The sequence below is a fragment of the Oryx dammah genome, unplaced genomic scaffold, assembly GCF_014754425.2.
Source record: "Oryx dammah isolate SB20612 unplaced genomic scaffold, SCBI_Odam_1.1 HiC_scaffold_4, whole genome shotgun sequence".
In the NCBI taxonomy this organism is placed as follows: Eukaryota; Metazoa; Chordata; class Mammalia; order Artiodactyla; family Bovidae; genus Oryx; species Oryx dammah.
This window is the reverse complement of record NW_024070188.1, coordinates 74,247,732-74,275,699: the sequence shown is the minus strand read 5'-3', so window position 1 is coordinate 74,275,699 and position 27,968 is coordinate 74,247,732. Positions and strand designations below refer to the sequence as shown.

Here is a 27,968-nt window from a genome sequence, read left to right as displayed (position 1 = left end):
TATTCTTAATAAATATTTAATACATTTCCAAAGTAGATAAGAAATGGAAGGGAACATACCTGTTCATCCCTTATTCTGTATGTTCAGCTAATCTCACTAACGGAACCAGGCCTTCTCAGACTCAAAGTGCTGGAGAAAGTGGAAAGGTTTCTTGACACACAGAGTGGCCTCCCCTGCAGAGTGGAGTGCCAGGGAGATGGGACGCCTAGGGAAAGAGGAACTGGAGAGGGGAGCAGGGCATCACCTTCCAGCGTCTGCCTGCCTATGTCCTGCCTACACAGTCACCATGATCTGATCCAGAGTTTTCCGTGCGAGGTTGGGCACCGTGGCATCTTCACTGGGGTACCCCACAGGCAGCAGCATCAGGAGCTTTTCATTGGTGGGGCGGCTCAGAAGCACTCTCAGACGGGGGCCACAGTTGAGAGGCGTGGTGGTAACAGTCACCAGTCCAGCATTCTACAACAGGAGAGAAAAAGAAAATACATTTTAAAGTCAGCAAGCAAAACCCCAGCTCTGCTTGTAGCATGGGCACGTTCTAGTCCCTGTAAGACTGTTTGTCCCATAGTTGGGCAGAAAAGAAAGCTACCAACTTGGGCAATGGTGTCTTGAAGTTTTCCTACCCTCCTCAACCTCCCCAGAACCCATCTCTGAACCAAACAGTGTGATGCTTCTCAGAGAATAAAGTAACAGTCTTATTTTTCACTGGTGCTTAAAAAATGGGAATGGTTGTTTCATGGAAAGAAGTTTGAGGTATCTAATCATAACAAGACTACATATTATATGTCAGCATACCTAGACAGCATATTAAAAAGCTGAGACATTACTTTGCCAAGAAAGGTCTGTCTAGGCAAAGCTTTATTTTTTCCAGTGGTCATGTATGGATGTGAGAGTTGGAGTATAAAGAAAGCTGAGCACCGAAGAATTGATGCTTTTGAACTGTGGTGTTGGAGAAGACTCTTGAGAGTCCCTTGGACTGCAGGGAGATCCAATCAGTCCATCCTAAAGGAAATCAGTCCTGAATATTCATTGGAAGGACTGATGTTGAAGCTGAAATTCCAATACTTTGGCCACCTGATGCAAAGAACTGACTCATTTGAAAAGACCCTAATGTTGGGAAAGATTGAAGGCGGGAGGAGAAGGGGATGACAAGGGATGTGATGGTTGGATAGCATCACCGATGTGATGGACATGAGTTTGAGTAAGCTCTGGAAGTTGGTGATGGACAGGGAAGCCTGGTGTGCTGCAGTCCATGGGGTCACAAAGAGTAGGACATGATTGAGTGGCTGAACTGACTCATACCAAATAAATGGAATAACAAAAGGCAGTTCCTGTGATTATACAACCAACCAGTGGAAGCAGAGCATCACCCCAGCTGAGAATACTTGACGTCCAGTGATGGAGGACCCAGTGGCCAAGAAGTACGTTAAGAAGTCGAGGAAATATTCCACCAACCTCTGCCCAGTCCCCCTGAATAATAAACATTCAATAAAAATCGTGTAACTTCAAGACACTTTTCCAGTTGGCTCTCTCTGTCCTCCCCCTGATTTTCCCGTTAGATGATCAACGGTAAGCCTGGGCCAGAAGGAAGTTCTGGAATTGTCTTTGGGAATCAAGCATACCTACAGTTTCTCTGGGCTTCCCTGGTGGCTCAGAGGTTAAAGCATCTGCCTGCAATGCAGGGGACCTGGGTTCGATCCCTGGGTCAGGAAGATCCCCTGGAGAAGGAAATGGCAACCCACTCCAGTATTCTTGCCTGGAGAATCCCATGGATGGAGGAGCCTGGTTGGGCTACAGTCCACGGGGTCGCAAAGAGTCGGATACGATTGAGCGAGTTCACTTTCACTTTCAAAGTCTGAGCAATCTGTCCAGACAGGGGCTCCTGGAAGATTCTTTCCTGTCGCACAAATCTACAAATCACAAAACCCACGCAAAACCTACACTCAACTACACTTTAAAGAACGCTAAAGGAGAACCCGGGTCTCCTGCATTGTAGGCAGACGCTTTACTATCTGAGCCACCAGGGAAGCCCTATAAAGAACGCTAGAGGGCAGCAAATTCCCACGGTAAAGTGGGGAAGTTTGCCTAGTCAAACGCGCAGAAGCCCCGCTTGAAGCCAGCACAAAGCGAAACTGCTTCTTCAGGGGCCCTATGCAGGATAGCGGTGGTGCCCTGCGGTTTGACCTTTGTAACGTTTGTATAGCACCTCCTTTTTGTAACCGTTTTTCAAATCATCTGAAGTGTTTTTTATGATTTTTTTAATGTTTTATTTTTTATGTTTTTTTCCCTCTTTTATGCTACAGTGACTATTTTGCAGGTTTTCAACAAGCACGTTTTCCTTTGAGATAATGAAGAAGCACATAGGTTTTTGCAATCGACTGTCCCTTGAACCCTTGAAGGTTGGCTCATTCGCTCTTCTAATACTGTTTGCTTTGTTTATTTCTCTTGTTTACCATCGCTCTCCACCCTTTTCCAGGACCGCAGTCCCCACTAGAGTATACTGTTCACACACGGAGGCAACTATTCTGGTGCCTCCTGGAATCTGCCACATGAGAGGAGCTCAGAAAATATCTGGTATACGAATGACTTAAATCTTGTGAAATCCTGCTCTATTTCATGCTTAGTGTTACTGTAGCTCCTATATAGGTGGAATTTTTTTTTAAGCACATGGACATGTTTCTTTCTTTTTTTTTTTTTTTGTCATGGACATGTTTCTGATGCAATATGTAAACAACTTCTCAGGATAGGAGCTCCATAAGAGAGTCGCCCTTATGGCTTTTTAATCATCCCACTGGCTCAGACAACAGTGAACACAGCTGAGAAGCCAGGCCCTGCAACTTTCAGATTCCAAAGCCCCTCATGGGTGTTTACCAAAACCCTTAAAGTTTCATGTCCTTACAGAAGAAGGCAAACACAATGACCATTTTGTTGACCCTTAACTGATGTTATAAGTAAACTTCCAGGAAGGATTCTGGATTGTTTGAACCATCATCCTCACCAGCCCAGCTTTCCAGAGGTATTTTATACATCAGAGTAACTTGCCTTAGGAATTCAACTTTAGATAAAACTCTACTAGTCCCTAAACTAGAAACTCAGCTGAAATTTGCAAATAAAACCACAGTCGGCCCCAGGGATCACTTCTCTCTCTTGGACAGAGAGGGAGGGCGGCATACCTGTAGGGCAGCTAGGAGGATGCCACAAGCGATGGAAACACTGATCTCATTGTAGTAGTGAATCTTTTTCTTGCCATTTGCAGCAAATCCGTGGACTTGCTTGAAAATGAGAATCAAAACAGGGGCAGTGTCCAAGTACTCTTTAATCCAATTGGTCCTAAAGGCGAGAAAAAGATATTCAGAATATTTTCTCTTAATGATTTTTTGTTCCCCTTTTACCACCTTACTGACACGAAAAATAAAAACATTTACTCATCTTTTATGGTTAAATTGAAAAAGACCAAGATTATTCTTTTGTCATATTCATCTTTTTCTAGCCAAAGTCAATAAACAGATATTCATAAAAAGTCACATGTGAAATGCTGAAAAGACACAAAGATGGATCTTATAACCCAGAGGGTAATAAGTCACATTTAGTAAAATAAAATGGTAAATTTTATGAAAGAAAAATAAGCCAAATGCCTTAGGAGCTCAAAAATGAAATGCTAATTTTAAATAAGAAGGTTGTCAGAATGTACGCAAGATTTCTCTTGAGGAGGGACGCTGAAGACCAAGTGGAGAAGGGGCATTGGGGAAGGCACCCTGGGGAAGAGATGAGCAAAGGGCAGAGTCGGAAGGAAAATCCTTGGCCAGCCAGGGATTTCAGAAGTCTGATAGGCTGGAGGATGGTGTGTGTGGTGGAGCGTGTGTTTGGAGGGCTGGCAGTCTCCATACAGATTTTGCACAGGGCTTTGTTCAGCGGGGCATGAAAAGTTACCATGCTTCTGAGCAGAAGCATCATGTGATTAGATCTGTTTCAGAAAGAGCCAGGTTGGTGAGAACCAGCTCCGGGGAGACCAGAGAGGAGAAGATGGCATGGCCCAGGAGAATCTGTGGTCCTGTGAAGGCTGGAGCTGACAGATATGATACAAGAGTGCAAAGGGAGAAGGAAAAGGTGACAATGAGGTTGAAGCGAGTCTCCAGATGGTGATGCTCTTAGCCTAGTTATGGAGAAAAGGAAGGAAACCTTTGTGGGAGAGGGACACACCTCAGGGGAGGTATAAATGCTGAGTTTCCATTTTTATTTTCCAGGTAGGAGCATGTCTTTCACCACTCTGCCCATACATTTTGACAAATGCTTCATTCTAGCACAGGTATTCAAAGGAAAGACCCCCATACAACGCTATATATTCAAATTTTCCCTTAGGGTATATAATGTCATCAGTAAACAAGAGACAGTAATTGTTCATTTCTTTTTTAACCTAGGAAGTATAATACTTCCTTGTTTAAAATACACTAAACTCGCATGTATATTTTTCTACTGTTTCTTTTACCCTACTTACTTCTGTAGATTACTTGTTCAAAGCTATGTCACCATACCTCAACCAGCTTACTCACATTTGACTAGGATCAATTCTTTTCCTCTTTAGAAGGAGGGAGAATGTTAATAGTTTACCAGAACACTCTGGAGTCAATTAGATTTGCCATGTTAGGTAAACCTCTCCCTTTCTCACAGCTCATCTTCCTCATGTGTAAAATGTACTCACCTCAAAAGGTTTTGTGATGGTAAAATCAGTCCAAATAGATCAGGTGCTTAGAATAGTACCCAGGGCATGGTGCCATGCCTGTGATAGCTAGTGTTATTATCACAACTCTATTTTATTTTACAGTGAATAGTTTAAAACAATTTTTAAATATAAGGTGAAGAATAAGTAATTTACTAGTTTCGGAAGCAGGGTAGTGATTTTTTACAATTTTTGTACTTATTTTCCAGGGCATACATTGGTGGTTAGTATTTTGGTGTGTTCAATTTTACAGGAATGTATTATGGCATTATATCAGAACTGCAGATTGCAACATGCTGAGTCTGTTAAGAAAGGACGAGTAACACCTTCTGCCTGGGCGGAGGGCCTCATGCCAGCAGCAGGAGAACAAAGCTTAACCAGATAAGTTGGACCAGATTGTGTATTATAGGCTTTAATGACAGCTCTGAGTTTCAGAGCTGACCTAAATTGGATATCAGGAGGTGAGCGAGATGAGTTCATTTGCAATGCAATTTAGCAAACATTTATTCGGTTACCTATTATGCATTATCACTGTGCTAAGTGATACAAGCTGGGCCCTAGAGTTATAAACATATCTGGGTGTGCATCTTGTCTGCAGAGAAAGTCTGTAATGCTCATTGGATTCTCATGAGTGTCTTGGTACAACAGAGGTTTCTAAAATATGGACTAGAAAATGAGAAGAAAGGTAAGCCAGCCATTAAAGTACTGTGTGCTGTGCTTAGTCACTCAGTCACGTCCGACTCTGTGACCCCATGGACTGTAGTCCACCAGGTTCCTCTGCCCAGGAGGATTCTCCAAGCAAAAATGCTGAAGTGGGTTACCATGCCCTCCTCCAGGGGATCTTCTCAATCCAGGGATCAAGCCCAGGTCTCCCTGCATTGCAGGTGAATTCTTTACCAGCTGAGCCACCAAGGAAGCCCAAGAATACTGGAGTGGGTAGCCTACCCCTTCTCCAGGGGATCTTCCCGACCCAGGAATCGAACCAGGGTTTCCTGCATTGCAGGCGGATTCTTTACCAGCTGAGCTACTAGGGAAGCCCAAAATCCTGTGTGGTAATGGCTATTTCAGATGCATGGAAGGTGTGTATTAAGTACTTTGCGCATAGAGACAAGAGAGCAGCCGATTCTGCTTCACTGGGGAGAGACGGGGCTGGCAGTGTGTTGTAGGTACTACACACACACAGAGCAAACGTCTCTCTAAGAGAGAGGGACGGGCTCAACTGGACTTTACCTGTCTATGTTTTCTCATGAATGTGCCATAAGATTTACATATTTATTATTAATACCCTGTACTTATTCCAGAACACAACCATAAGTTACAATGCCAATAGCCAATTTTGATAGGGTTTAAATAATATCTCAGGAAAAAAAAAAATGTCCTCTGAGGCCAAAGAAATGAAAAGAACAGGACTAAGAGGCCAGCCTTCTCATCACCCAGCCTTGTCTACCAGAGGAGAAACCAGCTTTACCCCACAAGATGGGGAGCCCATTGCCTCTCCTCAGGCTTCTGTCACACTGGGTGTTGGATGGCTGGTGCCGGACGTGTCCACTAAAGGCCCACAGAGGACAGCCTGGGGCATAAGAACTTCTACCTTCTACACGCCAAGGGCTAGAGCTGGCACCCCACCCCTCCTCATGCTCGACCTGAGGAGAGTTCAGAGGGGAAACGAGATGCCTGTGAGGAGTGCAGTGTTTGTAAAGATGACCCTGCGACCAGTGTCCTAAATGACAAGGCTGAGGGGGGCTCCCCTTGTGGCTCAGCTGGTAAAGTACATGTCTGCAATGCGGGAGACCTGGGTTTGATCCCTGGGTTGGGAAGATCCCCTGGAGAAGGGAAAGGCTACCCACTCCAGTATTCTGGTCTGGAGAATTCCATGGATTGTATAGTCCATGGGGTCACAAAGAGTCGGACACAACTGAGCGACTTTCACTTTCTCTGCAACAAGCGAAGCCATGTGCCTCAACTAGAGAAAGCTCATGATCTGCAACAAAGACCAAGTGCAGCTGAAAAGGTAAAAAACAAACTAAAAAAATTTTTATTTAAAAAATAAAATAACAAGGCCTAGTCTGAAAAAATGGAGTGTTTTTACCTATGAAGATGACTGAGAAATTAATGAATTCATCCTAGATATGAATTCATCCTAGGGTGACTGGTTCTCAAAGGGGAAAAATGGGCTCAACAAGGCATAGTTGCAGGTTCTAGAAAACAATGAAACTTTTTGTGTGTCTACTCTAATACATTGAAGCCTCATGGTAAAGCCAGTTACACTGAATTCCAATCCACCCTGGAGTTAAGAAAGCCTGCAAAGTTACTAATGCCTATTGGATATTAAACCTGCACTAAATTTGTACTTTTATTGAGCATGTATTAAAACTGAAGTCTGCTCAGCGAGATCATGTGGAAGATGTGATCATTATAGCAAGATGTCATTTACTTCATTCAAAATCCTGAGAATTTCACAGTCTTATGTTCCAGATAGTAGAAAAGTACATCCTCAAAGTTTAGTTTGCCAATAATTATTTGGATCAGAGCCTGTTTGTTTACCAGACTTACTATGTGTCATCGCTGTTCTGCATGCTTACAAACACATCCAAATTTCATAGTGAAATAGATACTAGACTTATTCCCATTTTGCAGATGAGGAAACTGAGGCACAGAGAAGTTAATAAATAGTAGATCTCATATTTGAACCCAAGCACTCTGGCTTCTAAGGCCCTACTCTTGGCCTCTATCTTATTTAATCCTGATACCAAGTTTTTAACATTATTGGGGGTGAAAAAATAGAAGCTTAATGTGATGGTTAAGTTAAGGTGCCAACTTGACAGGGACACAAGGAACCCAGATAGTTGCTTAAGCATTATTCTGGGTGTGTCGAAAGGATGTTTCTGGATGAGATTAACATGTGAATTGGCAGACTGAGTAAAGCCGATTACCTTCCCAATGTGGGTGGCCTGGTCTAATCTGTTGAAGCCCTGAGTAGAAAAAACACAGGTGGAGTAAGGGATAATTTTCTCCTTCTGCCTGACTGTCTTTGAGGACATCAGTCTTCTCCTGCCCTTGGACTCAGACTTGGACTGGAACATACGCCATCAGTTCCCCTGATTCCCAGGCCTTTGGACTCAAACCAGAACAGCAGCATTAGCTCTGCTGGGCCTCCTGCTTGCTGAGTGCAGGTCTTGGGATTTCTCAGCCTTCATAATCACTTAAGCCAGTTATAGTAAGTTGGCTCAAGTAATTATGAGCCAATTATGAATAGTAAATAAATTGTCTACTATAATAAATAATGTGCTAAAATGTGCTTAGTTTCTCAGTCGTGTCCAACTCTTTGTGACCTCATGGACTGTAGTCTGCCAGACTCTTCTGTCCATGGGGATTCTCTAGGCAAGAATACTGGAGTGGGTTCCCATGCCCTCCTCCAGGGGATCTTCCCAACCCAGGGATCAAACCTAGGTTTCCTGCGTTGGAGATGGATTCTTTACCAGCTGAGCCACCAGGGAAACCCAAGAACACTGGAGTGGGTAGCCCATCCCTTCTCCAAGGGAACTTCCTGACCCAGGAATTGAACCAGGGTCTCCTGCATTGCAGATGGATTCTTTACCAGCTGAGCTACCAGGAAAGCTCTATAATAAATAATATTATCTATTTATATATTAATATAATAAATCTCTTTCTCTCATTGCTTCTATTTCTCTCTGTCTTTGTCTCTCTCTCTCTCCATTCATTCTGTTTCTCTGGAGAATCCAGACTCATGCACTTAGAGACTGCAAGCAAATGCCCAAGGTCTTGCACTTGGAAAAACCAGAGCTGAGACATGAACTGAGATGCGATCCCAGCTGGCATCTCTAACACCTACCCAATATGTGTGCTCAAAGCAACACAGACGTGAGGCCTGACTGCACTTCCATTATTTCTCCCACAGTTAAAATGAAACTTTTTAACACCTAAAACAAACCAGGAAATTGAATCTTAGTTATCTCATTTTAAGAAGCCAAACCAAGCATGCCTGACTCTCCCCACTTTTGTACCTGAATTTCTTCAGGTCTGTGACCCATCGATTTCCCATCCTCTTCAGGTAGTTTATTTCCTCTTCCTCCTCAATGATCTCCCGAATCTTATGCTTCACGTCTGGGTCCTTCACAACCACAAACGTCCAGGGCTCTGTGTGGGCCCCACTTGGGGCTGTTCCTGTCACACATTCAATTAACATCAGAAATTAAAACTGCAGGAAAATGTGAGACTGTTAGCTAAGAATTCCTATAACTCATATTTGCTCAAGATAACGTTAGATCACCTGGGACACAAAGTGCCCAGCAGTAGTCTCTGGGGTCCTGCTGACATCCTGTTCTGTTCCGCCTCACTGTCAGAGTCGTTGAACCAACTAATTGAGATCAAGGCCAGTAGTTCCTGGACTATGGGAGTTTATCACTGCTTCTCTAATTATGTGGGAGAAGACATCCCTTGAAAATCACACCATGACTAGTAAGGAAACTCAGAGAGGAAGCTCTGTCAGGCAAAATCCCCCCAAATCCATTATTTGTTTTGGTAAATATTTGTGTTGGTATTCTTGAAAAAAGTGTCAAGTCGTGAAGGTTATTGGAACTTGAAAAATTTTAATGGCAAAAAGCATTTAAAATTTTTTAAATGATAAAAAGCACTCTCCAGGGCTTCCCTGGTGGCTCAGTGGATAAGAATCCTCCTAGCATTGCAGAGGACATGGGTTTGATCCCTGATCCAGGAAGATCCCACATATGAAGAAGCAACTAAACCCATGTGCCACAACTATTGAGCCTGTGCTCGAGAGCCCAGGAACTGCAACTACTGAGCACATGTGCCGCAAGTACCGGAGCCCCTACGCCTAGAGCGTGTGCGCCACAGGAGAAGCCACCTCAACAAGAAGCCTGGGCATCGCAACTGGAGGAAAGCACACACAGCAACGAAGACCCAGCACAGCCTCTAAATAAACGAACAGATTTTTAAAAGAGCGCTCTCCGAAAGGCAAATGAATTATAAGTTGTTTAGAGCCTATATCACAGTTCTGAGGGTGGCACTGTGGGCTTGTGGTCCTATGTGGATACATGAGAACTTCTTGGCCCTGGGCGCTTGGACACATAGCAGTGTGTCTTTCAGCTCTCACAGGCTTTGGGAAAACTCAGACCACACTTGGATCAGTCCCTGTATCCCTGACAAAGCTTCATAGTGCATCGTGGACTCAAGGAGCTTTACTTCTCCTTAAGATTTCAGCTAAGGAGTGAGCCAGGTTCTGGTCTGGAAGTCACCACTCTCTCCTAGAAATCGTTCACTGTTTCTAGAAGCAGACCACGGTGTGGGATATTTCAGAAGTATTTTTTTTCTTCCTAGTGAGTAATTCAATGGCATAAACTCTATAGAAGGGCTCTCAAGCCTGCCAGCCTTCATGAGTTCACCATCCACCAGTCCCCGTGGTAGAGAGGGCATACTGAATTGTAAAATGCAAGTCAAATCAAACGTGAAGCCCTCTAGGTTGATGCAGAGCCCCCTGTTTGAGTTCCCTGAGACATAGAGCACATTCCCATTGGCTATGTATTTTACATATGGTAATGTAAGTTTCTATGTTACTCTCTGATGTGAACCCCCCCCCCCCCACCAAATGGAAGCTGTTAACTATTTGACCCCTTGAGCTCATAGCCCCAGGCCTCCTGGAGCTGTCAGTGAAGTTAACCCATCCTGTCTGATGAAGTTAACCCTTATGACACCACCCTGCGACCTCACCATCAGCCAGTCAGAGACTTGTACCTGAGAGGATCACATACCCTGCGACTCCTCTCCCTCACCTGCTGTTTAAAAATGCTTTGAACTCAGGGGGCTTTTAGGGAACGAACCACCCCTCTCCTTGCATGGCACTTCAATAAACCTTTCTCTGCTCCAAACTCCTACATTTGGTGTGTTTGACCTCACTGTGCATTGGGCATAGCAACTCTCACTAACAAGACTTTGCAGGTAAACCTATCACTCCAGGCTTTATCTGCTGTGTTTGAACTTCAGCATTGCTCTACTACTGTCAACTGCAGCGGACATTCTCAAAGACCCACTGCGCATGCACAGACCTGCTGCTTTGATGACATTGTCAATGACCTCCATTGGGATTTGCTCGTTACTTATGAATCTAACAGACCGTCTCTTATTGAGAAGTTCATAAAACTCCTGGGATCTCTTAACCATTTCCTTCTCTGGGTATCGGTTGTGGGAGAATGGGATGTGTTCCACCTCTTCCTCTGACTCTTGCCATTCATCAGCCTCTGCAAATAGGAATAAGACAGTAAATTAAATGATCTCTTGGTTTTGAAAGGGAATGCCCCCTCCTGCCCCCATATGCCTCATTAGCATAAGAATTATTTTGAGTTGACTGTTTTTAGGAAACAGCAGACACAGGAGAAACTCTGAAAACCAGAGTAGAAGTCACCCTTTGGTAAGTAGACGTTTACATTTATAAAGGAATTCTCCATTTGGAAGTATCTTCCTCTCTGCACCAGGAAGAGAGGGATGATTCTAAATCACAATGAACTCTTGTCAATAGAGAAGGTGTGGCCGTAAATCTCTGTAATAACTTTACCCTTATTTACTCTGCTTTTTCTGATAACCTCCCATAACTGACTCTGCCCAGCCCCCAACACCTTTCTTTTGTCTTTATCTGAAAATGATATTTAAGGTGGTGGCTGGGGCCATTTCCCTGGCAGCTCAGCTGGTAAAGAGTCTGCCTGTAATGTAGGGGACCTGTGTTTGATTACTGGCTCAGGAAGATTCCCCGGAGAAGGGAAGGGCAACACTCTCCAGTATTCTTGCCTGGAGAATTCTGTGGACAGAGGAGCCTGGCAGGCTACAGTCCATGGGGTCTCAAAGAGTTGGACATGACTGAGAGACTTTCACTTTCTTTCTAGAGCCATTTCAAGGGGGTTACTCAGTTTTCCTGGGTGTCTCTCATGTACACAAGAAATATACATATTGTTAAATTTCTGTTTGTTTTTCTCTTGTTAACCTGTGTTTATTATGAAGAAGAGATGTCTCAGCCAAAAACCTAGAAGAATAGAGGGAAAATTCTTTTTCCTCCTTTGGAGTTACAAGGAAACCACTAGGGAAAGGGAAATCAAGTTCTCAAAAATATCTATAAGGATATGAGCTCAAAAACATCATAAAAAAATGAAAAGGGTCTGAGAATCCTGAACTCTGATCTTGACTGTCCTTCAAACCCCAAACTGGTTACAAATCAAGAAAAAGAAAATTTTTGCTTCCCCATAGATGAAAAATATAAATTTCTGTTAATGGTGAACTAGCTTATTGAAGCTATCTCCCACCAGCTGAAAATCACTAAAGTGAAAGTGAAAGTGAAGTCGCTCAGCTGTGTCCGACTCTTTGCAACCCCATGGACTATAGCCTACCAGGCTTCTCCATCCGTGGGATTTTCCAGGCAAGAATACTGGCGTGGGTTGCCATTTCCTTCTCCCAGAGATCTTCCCAACCCAGGGATTGAACCCGGGTCTCCCACATTGTAGGCAGACACTTTACCGTCTGAACCACCAGGGAAGTCCAAAGTGTTAGTCGCTCAGCAGTGTCCGACCCTTTTGTGACCTTATCAACTGTAGCCCACCAGGCTATCTGTTCATGGAATTCTCCAGGCATGAATACTGGAGTGGGTAGCCATTTCCTTCTCCAGGGGATCTTCCTGGCCCAAGGATTGAACCTGTGTCTCTTGCATTGAAGGCAGTTTCTTTAACATTGAGCCACTAGGAATCATTGAAAATCACTAAGATCTTGAAAAAAAAAAAAAAAAAGTATTACTTTAAAACCTATTGCAAAATCATTAAATTGCTAACAGCATAGTAAGACATACCCAGGCCAAAACTTAAGGGAAATTAGGAACCTGCGAAGGTAAATAAGTGCAAAAGCTGCATTTGCCCTGTTAGTATCTGCCAATCTCTACATATTTATTTTTATATTTTCAGGGATCAAGAGAGACAGAAATCAAAGCCCAGACCCATATACAATGGGAAGTCTAACAAGCTGGGACCCCAAGACTACATCCTTAGAAAAAGTAAGAAATGTAAATAAGTCAGCCCCCAAGAAGTTACAGCATTTTTGTGAGTCATGCCTCAAAATTGAACTTGGAACAATGTGGTCCTGCCTGAAAATAGCCCCATCACCTAACAGAAGCAAATGCCAACATACAGATAATTTTAAGTGCAATAGTCAGCAACCCACCAAAGACAACCAGACATACATAAAACCAAAACACCTTGAACAAAATATAGCAGAGCAGATTTTTAAAAATAGAATCAGACACCTGAAGTCTCCAAATATGGAATCATCAGACTCAAAAGATAGAAAAACTTTGATGGCTAGGTTTAGAGGGAAAAAAAGACAAGCATTTATAAATCTGTAGGGTACAGGAAAGAATGAAAAGTTACATGGAAAATAGTTTAAAATAGAGATTTTAGAACTGAAAAATAAAATAACAGAACTAAGAATCTGGTGGATGAGTTTAACAGCAGGTTAGACATACCTAAAGAAAGAGTTAATGAACTGAAGATAACTCAGAAAAAAATACCATGAATAGAGCAAGGAAAGACCAAAAGATGGAAAACATAAAAGCAGAATGAGAATGTCTATTATATGTCTGATGATAGTCACAGCAAGAGATGGGAAAGAGAATGTGGCAGAGGCTGTATTTGAAGGAGACTATTTGTTAAAAGGGCTTCCAGGGCGGCTCAGCAGAATAAAAAGCCACCGCAATGCAGGAGACACAAGAGACTCAGGTTCAGTCCTTGGGTGTGGAAGATCCTCTGCAGGAGGGCATGGCATCCCATGCCAGTGTTCTTGCCTGGAGAATTCCATGGACAGATGCATGCATCTGATTAAAAAAAAAAAAAAAAAAACTGATGAAAAATGCCAAATCTACAGATTCGAGAGGCCCAGTCAATCCCAGGTAGTAAAAAAGAAGGAAATGGCAACCCACTCTAGTGTTCTTGCCTGGAGAATCCCAGGGACAGAGGAGCCTGGTGGGCTGCCGTCTAGGGGGTCTCACAGAGTCATACACAACTGAAGCGACTTAGCAGCAGCAGCAGCAGTAAAAGAGAAAAGAAGCCCACATCTTTTATAATCAAATATAAAATCTCAAAATCAGCCAGAGGGAAAAAAAGATTCCTTTAGGAAGAGGCCCAGGTGGCTTCATAAGGGAGTTAGTTCTATCAAACACTCAAAAAACATGCATACATGCATGCACACTGAGTCGCTTCAGTCGTGTCCGACTCTCCAGGTGCCTCTGTCCATGGGATTCTCCAGGCAAGACTACTGGAGTGGGTTTCCATGCCTTCCTCCAGAGGATCTTTCCAACCCAGGGATTGAACCCTTGTCTTTTACGTCTCCTGTATTGGCAGGCACGTTTTTTTTTTTTTTAGAAGCCTGAGTAATACTGGAGTGGGTTGCCATGCCCTCCTCCAGGGGATCTTCCCAACCTAGGGATCAAATCCTAATTTCTTAGTTTCCAGCACTGGCAAGCAGGTTCTTTATCAAAAAGAACAATTATTGCTAAATTTTCTCAAACTCTTACCAAGAATAGAAATAGAGGAAACATCATCCCCAACTCATTTTATGACACCCACAACCTTGTTACCAAGTCTGACTAGGACATTAAAAGAAAGAAAGGCTACAGATTCAACTTCCTCATAAATATAGATGCAAAGAGTCCTGACCAAAATATTAGTAAACAGAATTCAACATAAAAAAAACAAAGCACTTTGACTAAGTTGGGATTATCCCAGGAATGCAAGTTAACAACGTTAACAAAACCATGTTTGTTACATTCACAAACTAGTAATCATTGGAATATGGAAAAAGTGTTTGATAAGATTAGGGATTCATCTCTTAGTAAATTGGAAGTATAAAGGAACTTTCTTATCCTGATAAAGTCTAGCTACGGGGAAGAAACGAAAACACCCAGAACCACCTGCATAGTTAATGGTGAAACATTTAAACTCTTCCATCAGATATTGAAAATGAATTAATATTGCCATTCCAATCCCAAAGAAAGGCAATGCCAAAGAATGCTCAAACTACCACACAATTGCACTCATCTCACATGCTAGTAAAGTAATGCTCAAAATTCTCCAAGCCAGGCTTCAGCAATATGTGAACTGAGAACTTCCTGATGTTCAAGCTGGTTTTAGAAAAGGCAGAGGAACCAGAGATCAAATTGCCAACATCCGCTGGATCATGGAAAAAGCAAGAGAGTTCCAGAAAAACATCTCTTTCTGCTTTATTGACTAGGCCAAAGCCTTTGACTGTGTGGATCACAATAAACTGTGGAAAATTCTGAGAGAGATGGGAATACCAGACCACCTAACCTGCCTCTTGAGAAACCTATATGCAAGTCAAGAAGCAACAGTTAGAACTGGACATGGAACAACAGACTGGTTCCAAATAGGAACAGGAGTCCGTCAAGGCTGTATATTGTCACCCTGCTTGTTTAACTTAGATGCAGAGTACATCATGAGAAACGCTGGACTGGAAGAAACACAAGCTGGCATCAAGATTGCTGGAGAAATATCAGTCACCTCAGATATGCAGATGACACCACCTTTATGGCAGAATGTGAAGAGGAACTAAAAAGCCTCTTGATGAAAGTGAAAGAGGAGTGAAAAAGCTGGCTTAAAGCTCAACATTCAGAAAACAAAGATCATGGCATCTGGTCCCATCACTTCATGGGAAATAGATGGGGAAACAATGGAAACAGTGTCAGACTTTATTTTTGTGGGCTCCAAAATCACTGCAGATGGTGACTGCAGCCATGAAATTAAAAGATGCTTACTCCTTGGAAGAAAAGTTATGACCAACCTAGATAACATATTCAAAAGCAGAGACATTACTTTGCCGACTAAGGTCCGTCTAGTCAAGGCTATGGTTTTTCCTGTGGTCATGTATGGATGTGAGAGTTGGACTGTGAAGAAGGCTGAGCACTGAAGAATTGATGCTTTTGAACTGTGGTGTTGTAGAAGACTCTTGAGAGTCTCTTGGACTGCAAGGAGATCCAACCAGTCCATTCTGAAGGAGATCAACCCTGGGATTTCTTTGGAAGGAATGATGCTAAAGTTGAAACTCCAGTACTTTGGCCACCTCATGCGAAGAGTTGACTCATTGGAAAAGACTCTGATGCTGGGAGGGATTGGGAACAGGAGGAGAAGGGGACGACCGAGGATGAGATGGCTGGATGGCATCACTGACTCGATGGACGTGAGTCTGAGTGAACTCTGGGAGTTTGTGATGGACAGGGAGGCCTGGCGTGCTGCAATTCATGGGGTCGCAAAGAGTCGGACACGACTGAGCGACTGAACTGAACTGAACTGATCCTCACCAGAGTTTTAATTATGAAAGACTAATTTTTGAAGCTTTTAGGAAAGAATGCAGGAGACTATCTTCATGACTTTGTAGAGAAAAAGAATTTCTTAAACAAGAGACAAAAATATTAACCATAAGAAAAAAATCTGTTCCGCTTCCCTACACTAAATTCATCTTTACACCTTCCTGCTTCTACCGTGTTCTATTGTGGTAGAACATGGTAGAATCAGGCAGGTATATATAAGGGCTTCCTTGGTGACTTAGAGGTTAAAGCATCTGCTTGCAATACGAGGGACCTGGGTTCGATCCCTGGCTCGGGAAGATCCCCTGGAGAAAGAAATGTCAACCCACTCCGCTATTCTTGCCTGGAGAATCCCATGGACGGAGGAGCCTGGTGGGCTACAGTCCACGGGGTCACAAAGAGTCAGACATGAATGAGCAACTTCACTCACATATATATATTATATGTTCTACCATATAATAGATAGATAGATAGATAGATTCTACATGCATACATATGCTTAACTTGAGTTAGTCTTGGACTTCTGATTATTGTGGGGCTTCACCAACTACTAGAATCTTGGAGGCAGAAGATGCCAAAAAAGAGACCAGTACAGAAAGTGGACTTCAGTACAGCAAATCAGAATAAATTGATGTGAGTTGGACTTTTCAGGGAAATTTAAATCTGATAAACAAGGCTTCACCAAGAAGGCTGCCAAAGAAATAGACACTGAAAATATCAGTGGACTCTAATGAGTAGATAGTTCTTTTACACAAAAGCTGAAGTCTTTCCTAAACCTGATCTGATATTTTTCAGCCCAATGGGGATTGGTGTAGAGAAGTCACATAACCAGTAGAAGGCAACTCCTACTAGATAACAGCAGGTAATCAGAATCCACTATGATCAAATTCCCAAAAATGCTCAGCACTTACTTTCATTAAGGTAACAGATTTAGATTGTTTTAAACCGTAAAATTTATCTGTGTGTATGTGCATGGGTTACCTGAAGTATTCTGTACTACCTAAACTGTATCTTTAGAAAACTGAATATAATGCTATCATATATCTTTCTCATTCACAACCCAAAACCCAATGAATATTTGCCTGATAAGACATATTATATCCCATGCCTTCAGCTGTGTGACAGAAAACAGTTAGTTGTGACTTTCTTCCTCGAGTAGATACAAATCCATTTTGATGCCATGGATTAACTGATGTTGGAGTTATGATTATATTGTGGTTGTTGTGACATTTACTAAAGGGTTCTCATTTCCAGTAATGATTATTTACATAATTTAAACCAACTCTCTAAAGTGAAAAAAGGTAAAATGCTTAGTAAAATATAATTTAGAATGTTTTCTTCTACATATTAATGAGCTAATTTGTAATTTCCCTGGTGGCTCAGTGGTAAAGAATCCCCCTGCAATGCAGGAGACTTGGGTTTGATCCCTGGGTTGGGAAGATCCCCTGGAGAAAGAAATAGCAACCCACTCCAGTATTCTTGCCTGGGAAATCCCATGGAGAGAGAAGCCTGGCAGGCTATGGTCCATGGTGTTCCAAAGGGTGGAAACCACTGAGCAACTAAACCACCACCACCAATCTGTGACTATAGGACATCATAGTTAAAAATCTAGGTGAAGGTTAGTACCAGTAGAGGTACACCAACAATCAAATGTCCGGAGAATATTTTCCAGTTGCCTAGAAACAGCCATGAGGCTCAGTTCAGACAAAGAGATGGTGACAAAAGTCAAAACCCCAGGGCCACACAGGGCTTGAAGGTTTATGTTCCAACAGTAAGACTAAAACATAACTAATCCAGCCCTGGTACCTTAGAGCCTAGGATAATATCCTGTGAGTGATCCAAGGAGCCATAAGACCTGACCTCATATTAAAGTTGTCCCAGTGTTATAATGTTGCTCAACTTGTAGGTGCAAATGTGACTATTCCCTGGAATAAGTAACAATATCTTCTTCTTGTTGGTTGGCTAAATCTTGTCTGACTCTTTTGGGACCCCATGAACTGTATGTAGCCCATCAGGCTCCTCTGTCCATGGGATTTCCCAGGCAAGACTATTGAAGTGGGTTGCCATTTCTTTCTCTAGAGGATCTTCCTGATCCAGGATTAGAACCACTGTCTCCTGCTTGGTAGGTGGATTCTTTACCACTGAGGAAAGCCTAACTATACCACCTGGGAAGCCCTAACTATATCTTAGACCTCAAACAAAAGTATGAGTGATTTTCCAAAAAATAACCAGTGTACAATAAAAAATAACAGTGTGTTCAAGAAAATAAGAAGTCATGAATAATAACCATAGAAACTACAGGCATCAGAAATAGACCTACAAAGACTTGAGATATTAGAATTATCAGACAGATCATGAAGCAATTTCAAACTGAGACTAGTGTGTAGGATGTTTACAGGAAGTAGCTTTGGGAACAAAACTTGTGGAAAGGAGAGGGAAGAAACACGATTGGACAGAAGACATCATATTTCAATGTAAGCCTTGTATGATGGCTTAGCCAACAACAGAGCTTCTTTGGAAGAAAAATAGCCCATCAGAGTTGTCCCCAAGTAGGCCCAAATGACTGGGCCTTTAAACCACTAAGCCAATCAGTCATTGCATATAAACCACCCTGGGAAAGGCAGAATCTTGGGCAAAGCAAAGGTAAACCCTGGAATACGCAGACAGTTGAAGGCTCTTTGTTTACAACACGCCCAATAGAAGGAGCAACAAGTCTTTCCTTGAAGGGTGATCCAGATGATACATTTCCATGCCCATCACACTCTAACTCAGCAATCCCATGCATACCTCAGAGAAAGTCATGCATGTGTGTCTTGGAAATAAATATTAAAATGTTCTTAGAGGCATAGTTTATCATAGTCCTGAACTGGAATAGCCCAGATCTTCATCAGCAGTAAAATAAATAAATTGTGATATACTCATGATAGCACCCCACTCCAGTACTCTTGCCTGGAAAATCCCATGGATGGAGGAGCCTGGTGGGCTACCATCCATGGGGTTGCTGAGAGTCAGACACGACTGAACGACTTCACTCTCATTTTTCACTTTCCTGCAATGGAGAAGGAAATGGCAATCCACTCCCGTGTTCTTGCCTGGAGAATCCCAGGGACGGGGGAGCCTGGTGGGCTGCCGTCTGTGGGGTCACACAGAGTCGGACATGACTGAAGCAACTTAGCAGCAGCAGCAGCATGAAACAGAATACTATACAGCAGCAAAAATGAACGAACTGCAGCCTCATGCCTAACCTGAATGAATTTTACAAATAAAATGTTAAGCTAAAGAACAAAGCCAAAAGAATATAAGCAATAGAACTGTTTAGGAATGCATATTTAGGTGATACATCTATAAAGAAAAGCACAGAAGTAATTCCCATAAAATTAAAAATAGTTATGTCTGTGGGATGAAGAGGTGTGACTGGGAATATATGGATTTATGGAGTACTAGAAATTCATATTTCTTGATCTAAGTGATAATTATATGGAGTTTTGCTTTCAAATTATTTGTTAAGCCATCCATCTATGTTTTATACCCTTTCCCAGCCAGCATATTACATATCACAGGCTTTTCTGGTGGCTCAGGATAAAGAATCCACCTGCAGTGCAGCAGATGCAGGTTCGATCCCTGTGTCCATGAGGTTGCAAAGAGTTCAACATGACTTAGTGACTAAACCAACCGCTACCTTACATTTCACAGTTAAGGGATTTGTGTGTGTGTGTGTTTTGTTTTAATAAGAAAGCCATAGAAATGAATTGCGCAAAAAACCCCAAGGGTAGATCAACTGAACACAACTGTTAAAGACACTTCATGGTCTCTTAAATGAGACAGAAGGATGAGAGATGATCCATCTGGGGAAGGTGGGGCAAAAGTAGGAGATGGAATGAATGGATACAGTTAATTTGTCCTAAACATGCAGTAATCCTTCATGGAGCCAGAACTATAGCTTAGGTTTCTTAACTCCTAAGTCAGTGTTCCTCCCTTCCTGCCTGCCAAGTACAGAGGTTTTGCTTTCTGAGGCAGGTTTCAGTTACCCAGGGTCAACTGTGTTCTGAATATATTAAGCGGAAACTTCAAGAAATAAGCAATTTATACCAGTAGTCATGTATGGATGTGAGAGTTGAACTATAAAGAAGGCTGAGTGCCAAAGAATTGATGCTTTTGAACTGTGGTGTTGGAGAAGACTCTTGAGAGTCCCTTGGACTGCAAGGAGATCCACCCAGTCCATCCTAAAGGAAATCAGTCCTGAATATTCATTGGAAGGACTGATGCTGAAGCTGAAACTCCAATATTTTGGCCACCTGATGCAAAGAATTGACTCATTGGAAAAGACCTTGATGCTGGGAAAGATTGAAGGCGGGAGGAGAAGGGGATGACAGAGAATGAGATGGTTGGATGGCATCACCAACTCGATGGACATGAGTTTGAGTAAGCTCCAGGAGTTGGTGTTAGACAGGGAAGCCTGGCATGCTGCAGTCCATGGGGTCACAAAGAGTCGGACACAAATGAGCGACTGAACTGAACTGAAGTTTTAAATTATGCACCATTCTGAGCAAGATGATGAAATTTCATGCCTGTCCTGCTCCATCCCCCTGCCTACATGAATCATCCTTATGTCCACATATCCACCTAATTAGACACTTAGTAGCCTTTTAGGGCTTACTTAGTGGCTCAAATGGTAAAGAATCTACCTGCATTGCTGGAGACCTGAGTTTAACCCCTAGGTTGGGAAGATGGAGGAAGGTGTGGAAACCCACTCCAGCATTCTTGCCTGGAGAATTCCCATTGACAGAGGAGCCTGATGGACCCCTGAAGGAGGAGTCTGGTGTGCCCCAGTCTGTGGAGTCTCAAAGAGACGGACATTACTGAGCGACTAAGCACAGCACAGTTATCAGGTCAACTGATAAGGTATTGCTTGTTCTGAAGTAACCCTGATTTTACTTAATAATGACCTCAAGGCACATGAGTAATGATGCTGGCAATTCAGATATTCTCTTACTGTGTCTAATTTAAACTTTACCATAGGCATGTATGTATAGGAAAAGCTTAGGGTATGTAGGGTTCAGCACTATCTGTGGTTTCAGGATATCCACTTGGGGTCTTGGATGGTTTCCCCTCAGGATTAGGGGGGACTGCAGTCAATGTCCAGGAGGTGAGATGTCACTTAGGGAGCCCTCAGATAAAGATGAGAATGACAATCGAAACAGAGGAAAGAGAGCAAGAAGATCCAGGGCCTGGCCCTGAGAGCCCTGAGGGGCATTCCAGGTGGAATTCAGGTAGAAGAGAGTCCTCTGCCCCTGGGAGCACCCACACATTTTACTCCTGGGTATGTGAGGATGGGGAGAAAAAGGCAAGAGGGAGAAAAGGGGATTTGGGGGAGACTGGGAACCCAACTACAGTACTAGCAGGGATTGTGGTAGCTCACTGCTAGTAATGAGAAACTTCTTACACTTTACTAGCCAGGGGCAGTGGGAGCCCACATGGCACACATTTAATGAGATGGCCTAGTTACGAAATCAAATGCACTAGATGTGATGGGGGAGTGGCCAGTAACACCTACCAGCTTTCTAGCATTCCACTGTGAACCAAACCCAGATGTCATCAGGTCAACTTTATCAAATGCATCAGCAAAGACTTCCGACACCATGCTACTCCCCACCCATGTGTCACAAAGTCCAGCAACCTGTTTAGTTAGTCATTGGTAAATGAGAGAATGCATGGAAGGCCTCCTTAACTTCAGGTCCGTCCACCATTTGCAGAAACTAAAGGCAGTAGAGGGGCATGACTCAGCAGTTTCTGCAGCCACTGAAGTCCAGGGTAGGTGCTCCAACTTCGGCATAATGAAGGGGCTGCCTCTTAAGCCTATCAGCACAGCCTTGTCTCTGAGCAGGGCAGACACTCGGCCCCAACCCCCACTGGGTTGGATTGTCCTGGAGGGCTTTCTGAGCAGAGCACAGAGAGGCTGCCGTTCCTGGAGCCTCTCCCAGGACAGAAAGTCTACACTCGACCTGGAGAAAGGGGTCAGCTGAGCCAGATGGAGAGAAGCTCTGAGGGACAGCAGTGCAGTGAACCGATACAAAAGGCATGGCTCTCTCCTTCCTCTTGAACTCCTAACCATCCCCCCCAGGGAATGTGGGCTCACCAAAGGAGAGGGAAGAGCCTCCGTTCTGTGGCTTTTCTGCTTTCAGCCCAGACCAGCCAAGCCATTCTGGTGGATTCATTTAAGTGGTAGAACCCACATATTCCAAAATAAATGCACACCGCTGTGGTCTGCTTTTAACAGAAGTTCTGTGCTATCACACATGGAGGTTGCTATTGACACCAAAACCAACTCACCTTGTATCGTGGTTTGAATGCCAAGGAGCCAAATTGCTCCCTAATTAGGTTTAATGGCCAAGTAATTCTAGGTCATGTCTATCCTTTAATGTTTAACTTGGAGGCATTTTTCTGGCTGCTTCTCTATGTGAACTGTTTTTGTGTTTTTGCAGTTCCACTTCCAAATCTTGGCAAATGGGCCAAATGTTTTCCGGCTATGAAACCACAAGGCCAATTTGTGTTGTATCATCCTTGTTCCCTCCCTGCAATTTTGGAGGAGGCTTCAGCAACCATGTTGATAAGGCTCTGGGTGACACAGCTCTTGCAGTTGACAATGGGAACAACTCTGGGGCCCAACATTGGCCCAGAGAACTTCTCCTTCCCACTTCCTCAGCCATCGCTTTCCTTTCTGTGTGGGCCTCTCAGCCATTTGTTGCAGTGTAAATTGACTCACTAGCAACAACAAGGGTGGGTGGGGTTGGGGAGTCTGGGGGTGTTCAGCTGGAAAGATCTGGAATAGAGCAATGCTATCCCAGGTGAAGTGGACAGAACTTGTTTTCTGAGCCCCTCCACCTCTTCTGGGGTCCCCAGTGTCCTGTGCTGACCTTTACTCTCCCCAGCAGTACCCACCCAGATTTGCTCCCAAGGATGACATCTCCATCAAATCCTTTCCTGTCCCTAATCTTCTCCCATCTGAATTCAAATTTACCTCTCCTTTCTCCTAGGACCATAATGTCTTACAGGAGTCCTGGTAAACCAGCCTTTTGGGCTTCCCTGGTGGCTCAGAGGTTAAAGCGTCTGCCTCCAATGTGGGAGACCCGGGTTTGATCCCTGGGTCGGGAAGATCCCCTGGAGAAGGAAATGGCAATCCACTCCAGGATTCTTGGAGAATGCTGGATGGAGAATTCCATGGACGGAGAAACCTAGTAGGTTACAGTCCATGGGGTTGCAAAGAGTCGGACACGACTGAGCGACTTCACCTCCCCTCATGCAGAAGTATGCATGGGTGTCAAAAGATGATGAAATGCAAAGATGAAGCTGAATTCCTTGCTTCTTATAGCAGAGGAAAGCTAGGCAGGTCTTGAGTGCTGCTGTTATATAGCGTTTTTGTCAGTGGTGTGCTGGTAAACCAGCTCTCTGAGAGTAGGGAGAAAAAGAGCACTGAATTATAGCACTGGCCAATTTCCAGTGCTATAATATAGAGTCAGCACTCCCTTCATGGCCTGACTTCAAGCTGCTAGCAAGTGAACAAATGGCCCATAAATTTTCAGAACCTCTAAGATCTCCTCAGGCTAGTTCTTGCACACCGCTTGGTTGGAAAACGTGGAGTTCAGGCATTGGTTGCCTTCCAGGCATGTAAGAGGGTTAATATCATCTGTAGGAACAGTGTTACTTGGTTGAGACTGTTGTTGATTAGTTGGCATGCAGAGGAGCTGGAACTGGAATGAATCCATCTTTAATTGGTTGACTTGTTAAGCTTTTACTGAAATGAGCTGTCATTGATCCAATGAACAGGTTTGAAACAGCTGCATATGGGTACATAAAAATCTCTCTGTTCCTAAGTCTGAAGAACATTTTTATTCTCAGGTGTTGAGCACATTAGATAAAAATTTTGGCAAAGCCTTTATTAGCAGGGACTGGGACAATGAAAATTCAGTTAGAATACTAGCTTTTGGATGGCTCGCGAAGCCAAGTAAAGAAAATCCCCACTAATGTTAAAATGGACACATCTTAATGTGTTTCCTGTCTTTTTCTCCTGTTTCCAGTTCCATGAGCTTTCATGAATCTGGGACTGACTAGAGGATTTTTGTGTGGTATTTTCAGTTCATTTTGGGGAAACAATCTGAGGTTTCCTGTTTGAGATTAAATATGGGTCATTTATCTTCCTCAGACCTCTGCCACAGATAAAGAGGGAACAGAAAATGCTCATGAGGGCACCATGTGTGACTGGTCCCCAGACGAAGTCTGTGTCTGACATCCAGTCAGCACGTCCCCTCTGTGTCCCGCCCGCGCCTCTCCTCCCCTCGCCCCCCACCCCACACAGGCTGATTCCCCGATCTGTGAATGTGGAACAGGAATCTTGTGAAGCAGAGCTGGCAGAGGTTGGATTGGTGCTCATATTTCCCTCAACTCACACTAGAATGGCCTACAATACTTATTGTGCTGTTTTGTCTCAGTTAATTTTCAAAATGGCTTGCCCCTGGTCTCTCTTCGCTGTTAGCAAAGCCATCTCGTGTGTCCTTGGCAATGGTAGCCTTCTCCTCTCCAATTATACCTGCATCAGAACCACTGTATTGGCAGTGTATCCTCTCTTAGACTGAGTCCACCCACCCAGTGGTTAAGAGCAGGGACTTGGGTGCCAGAGGAGACGGAGTTTAAACATTAGCCCTGCTTATCACCTGTGTGCCCATGTGACCTCAGTAAGTATCACTTATGTAGACAAGAAAAATCCCAACAAGAGACTGTGAACTCTACACTTGGGGAAAATTTGCTCTGTGGTTGCTGAGGCGGGTGCTACATGTTCACTTTATTCCTCCTTGTAAAGAATAGAGAATGAGAACTGAATCAACAGGCAGAGAAGCAGAACGGGGCCGCACAGCTCTGGTATCTGGTCCCAACCATCAGGCGCAGGTCCCTGGTCCCAGGTCCCTGGTTCCCCACCAGCCACACTGACCCCTCTGCATCCCTTCAACCCTTGGGTCTTCAAAGCCAGTGGGCTTTTCTCAATGCACACACTACTTATGATCTCTCAGGAAACGTTTAACTCTGTGGGCCATCTCCTGCCCGCTCTGTTCTGGATCATTCTTTGGAAAAGCCTGGAAAAGCCTTCTTTGTAGACCTGGAACTCTGGAACCAGCTCCCGCTGGGTCCTGGCTCCACCACTAGCTGCTTGGACAGATGATTTAGATGATCTGAGCTCAGCTTCCTTATCTGTAATACAGGGATGATAACAGTGCCTACTCCCTGTATTGTTATGATTCACCCTATGTAAAAATGACCTTGGATATAGAAAATACCTAGAAGGGCTTGTTACTAACCTGGCCCTTCTTCCCTACACCTTTTCTTCCAAGTCCATTCTTCCCAGGCAGTTCTCATCTGAATGTGCTCCCCACCAGGTTCTCTCCTCAGCCTTTCCTTTAGCAATACCCTCTAGTGAATTCATTTTTTCCCCAAGTTCCAAGCATCACCTTAAGCTAGTGACTCTCCAGTCAGTGTCTGTGGCCTGGATCTCTCACCTAGAAACCTGCCTATCTTTTTGCTTCAATGTGCCACTGTTCATTCAAGCCCAACATGCCCTGCACTACACTCAACAGCTTCCCCTTTAAACTGGGTCCCCTCCCCTCACCTGCTTATGACAGTGTTGTTCTGATTCTTCCAGTCTCCAAATCATTGCCCTCTTCTTCCTCTCTCAGCAGCCAACTTATTGTCAGAGCCCATTGTTCTTCCTTGACTGTCCCTTGGATCCACCTCTTCTCTTGCATCACGCTATCCCCACCACCCTGCCCATTGTTACCTGAGCAGATCCTTACCCAGCTTCAGAGTGGATCTCCCCTCATTCAGAAAAGTGCTTCTCAGCTGGCATAGTTGGCATCCAGGGAGGAGAGTGAGAGACAGCCCTGCTAGGAGGCTGCCTGGGCTTGGACTCTGTGTGGTATACTCAGTGTACATGGTATAGCCAGTGCTATATGGCTTCCAGCATGGAGTGCCAGCTGTGTACCCCACTCCCAAATCCTAAGGTTAGGACAACTCAGAACACACACACACACACTTATACACACATGCACACATATACTACCAGGTGGCCTCTTTTGGAGGGAGGGTGGAGCTTTTTTTGGGGGGGGGGGGGCTCTGGAATCACTGCAGATAGTGACTGCAGCCATGAAATTAAAAGATGCCTGCTCCTTGGAAGAAAAGTTATGACCAATCTAGACAGCATATTAAAAAGCAGAGACATTACTTTGCCAACAAAGGTTCATCTAGTCAAATCTTTGGTTTTTACAGTAGTCATGTATTGATGTGAGAGTTGATTATAAAGAAAGCTGTACACCAAAGAATTGATGCTTTTGAACTGTGGTGTTGGAGAAGACTCTTGAGTGTGCCTTGGACAGCAAGGAAATCCAATCAGTCCATCCTAAAGGAAATCAGTCCTGAATATTCATTGGAAGGACTGATGCTGTAGCTGAAACTCCAATACTTTGGCCACCTGATGTGAAGAACTGACTCATTTGAAAAGACCCTGATGCTGGGAAAGATTGAAGGCAGGAGGAGAAGGGGACAACAGACGATGAGATGGTTGGATGGCATCACCGACTCAAGGGACATGAGTTTGAGTAAGCTCCGGGAGTAGGTGATGAACAGGGAGGCCTGACATGCTGCAGTCCATGGGGTCACAAAGAGTCGGACACGACTGAGCGACTGAACTGAACTGGTGCCATTACTACCCCAGCTGAGAGTCACTGAGCCTCTTCCAAGTCAAACCCAGCCCACAGAACCTCCTCAGACACACCCCAAACACAGATCACTCAGAGCTCCCCAAAACCTCTCCCTGACTGTCTGTCTCCTCCTTCATCACCTTGTCTTTCTCGGGTCAACCATGCCCCCGCCCATCTTCAACATCCAACTTCATTTTCACCCCTTCCCTGGTCAGCATAGTCCTTCCGTCTTCTCAGCATCTTTCCTAGCGGTTCTGTATTCAGGTTTCTTCTGTTCCTCTTAACCTCCTCACCCTTACTATTCATATCCTAGTAATCCACCCGGCCTGGTTCGACCCTTCTGTAACTGTCTTGCCAAGATCCTGAGCCTTCTCAAAACACCTTATAATCAGTTCCGCCTGTCTCTTTTTCACTCTTTTTCAGTTGTCCATTCATCGCCTTGTCTACTGAATCAGACACTCAGCTTTGAGGACCACAGCCACTCTTGTCTGTAACCCACAGGGCTGCTATGATGAGTAGTAGTGAGCCCCTACACAGCTGCCCTTTTTTAATTTCAAAATTTTGATCAAAACCTGACTGCTTAACTCATGGCCATACCAGCCTGTGATGTGCCCCATGCAGAAAGATTTTAGCAGCCAGTCAGGACAGGAGCTGGGGAAACCCAGCCCTTCAACAGGTTTTTACTGATGATCCAGCTTTTCACTTGGTCACAGCAAATGACAAGCTGACACCCAAGAGAAATGATGTCTCCGTCACATACTAATTTGTTTGCACGATAGAAGTTGATGATGAAACTGACCTGCCTGCACTTATTTCTCTCCATAAACCCCACCAGCCACTTGCTCTCATCGTAAAAATACAGAAGGTGGAACCGAGCGGCAGAGTCAGTGTCTTTACCTGCTTCCTCCTGGTGGACATCGGTGCTGTCTTTCAAGTCTTTCTCTACCCAGGGATGAGCCTCAGCCCTAGGCTCCCCCTTCCTTCTCTCAGTGCTTCTATCAGCATTTTTAAAGATCCACACCATCAAAATGCAGACGACAGCTACCAAGACTGGAGTCAGAAGAAGCATGGTGGTGAGACTGATCCTGAAGGGTGTCCATGCTTCCCAGGCTGGGGTTTAAACAAA

General features: G+C 44.0%; 1 protein-coding gene across 1 annotated transcript; it reads right to left on the bottom strand.

Moving 5' to 3' along the window:
- Positions 1 to 27,968, bottom strand: IYD (iodotyrosine deiodinase). The gene is made up of 5 exons (XM_040238680.1): positions 27,740 to 27,968; positions 10,798 to 10,989; positions 8,740 to 8,899; positions 3,171 to 3,327; positions 1 to 456 (listed from the first exon to the last, which is right to left on the bottom strand). Exons 1-5 carry the CDS (start codon positions 27,909 to 27,911, stop codon positions 274 to 276), a joined length of 864 nt encoding a protein of 287 aa, XP_040094614.1. The 5' UTR covers positions 27,912 to 27,968; the 3' UTR covers positions 1 to 273.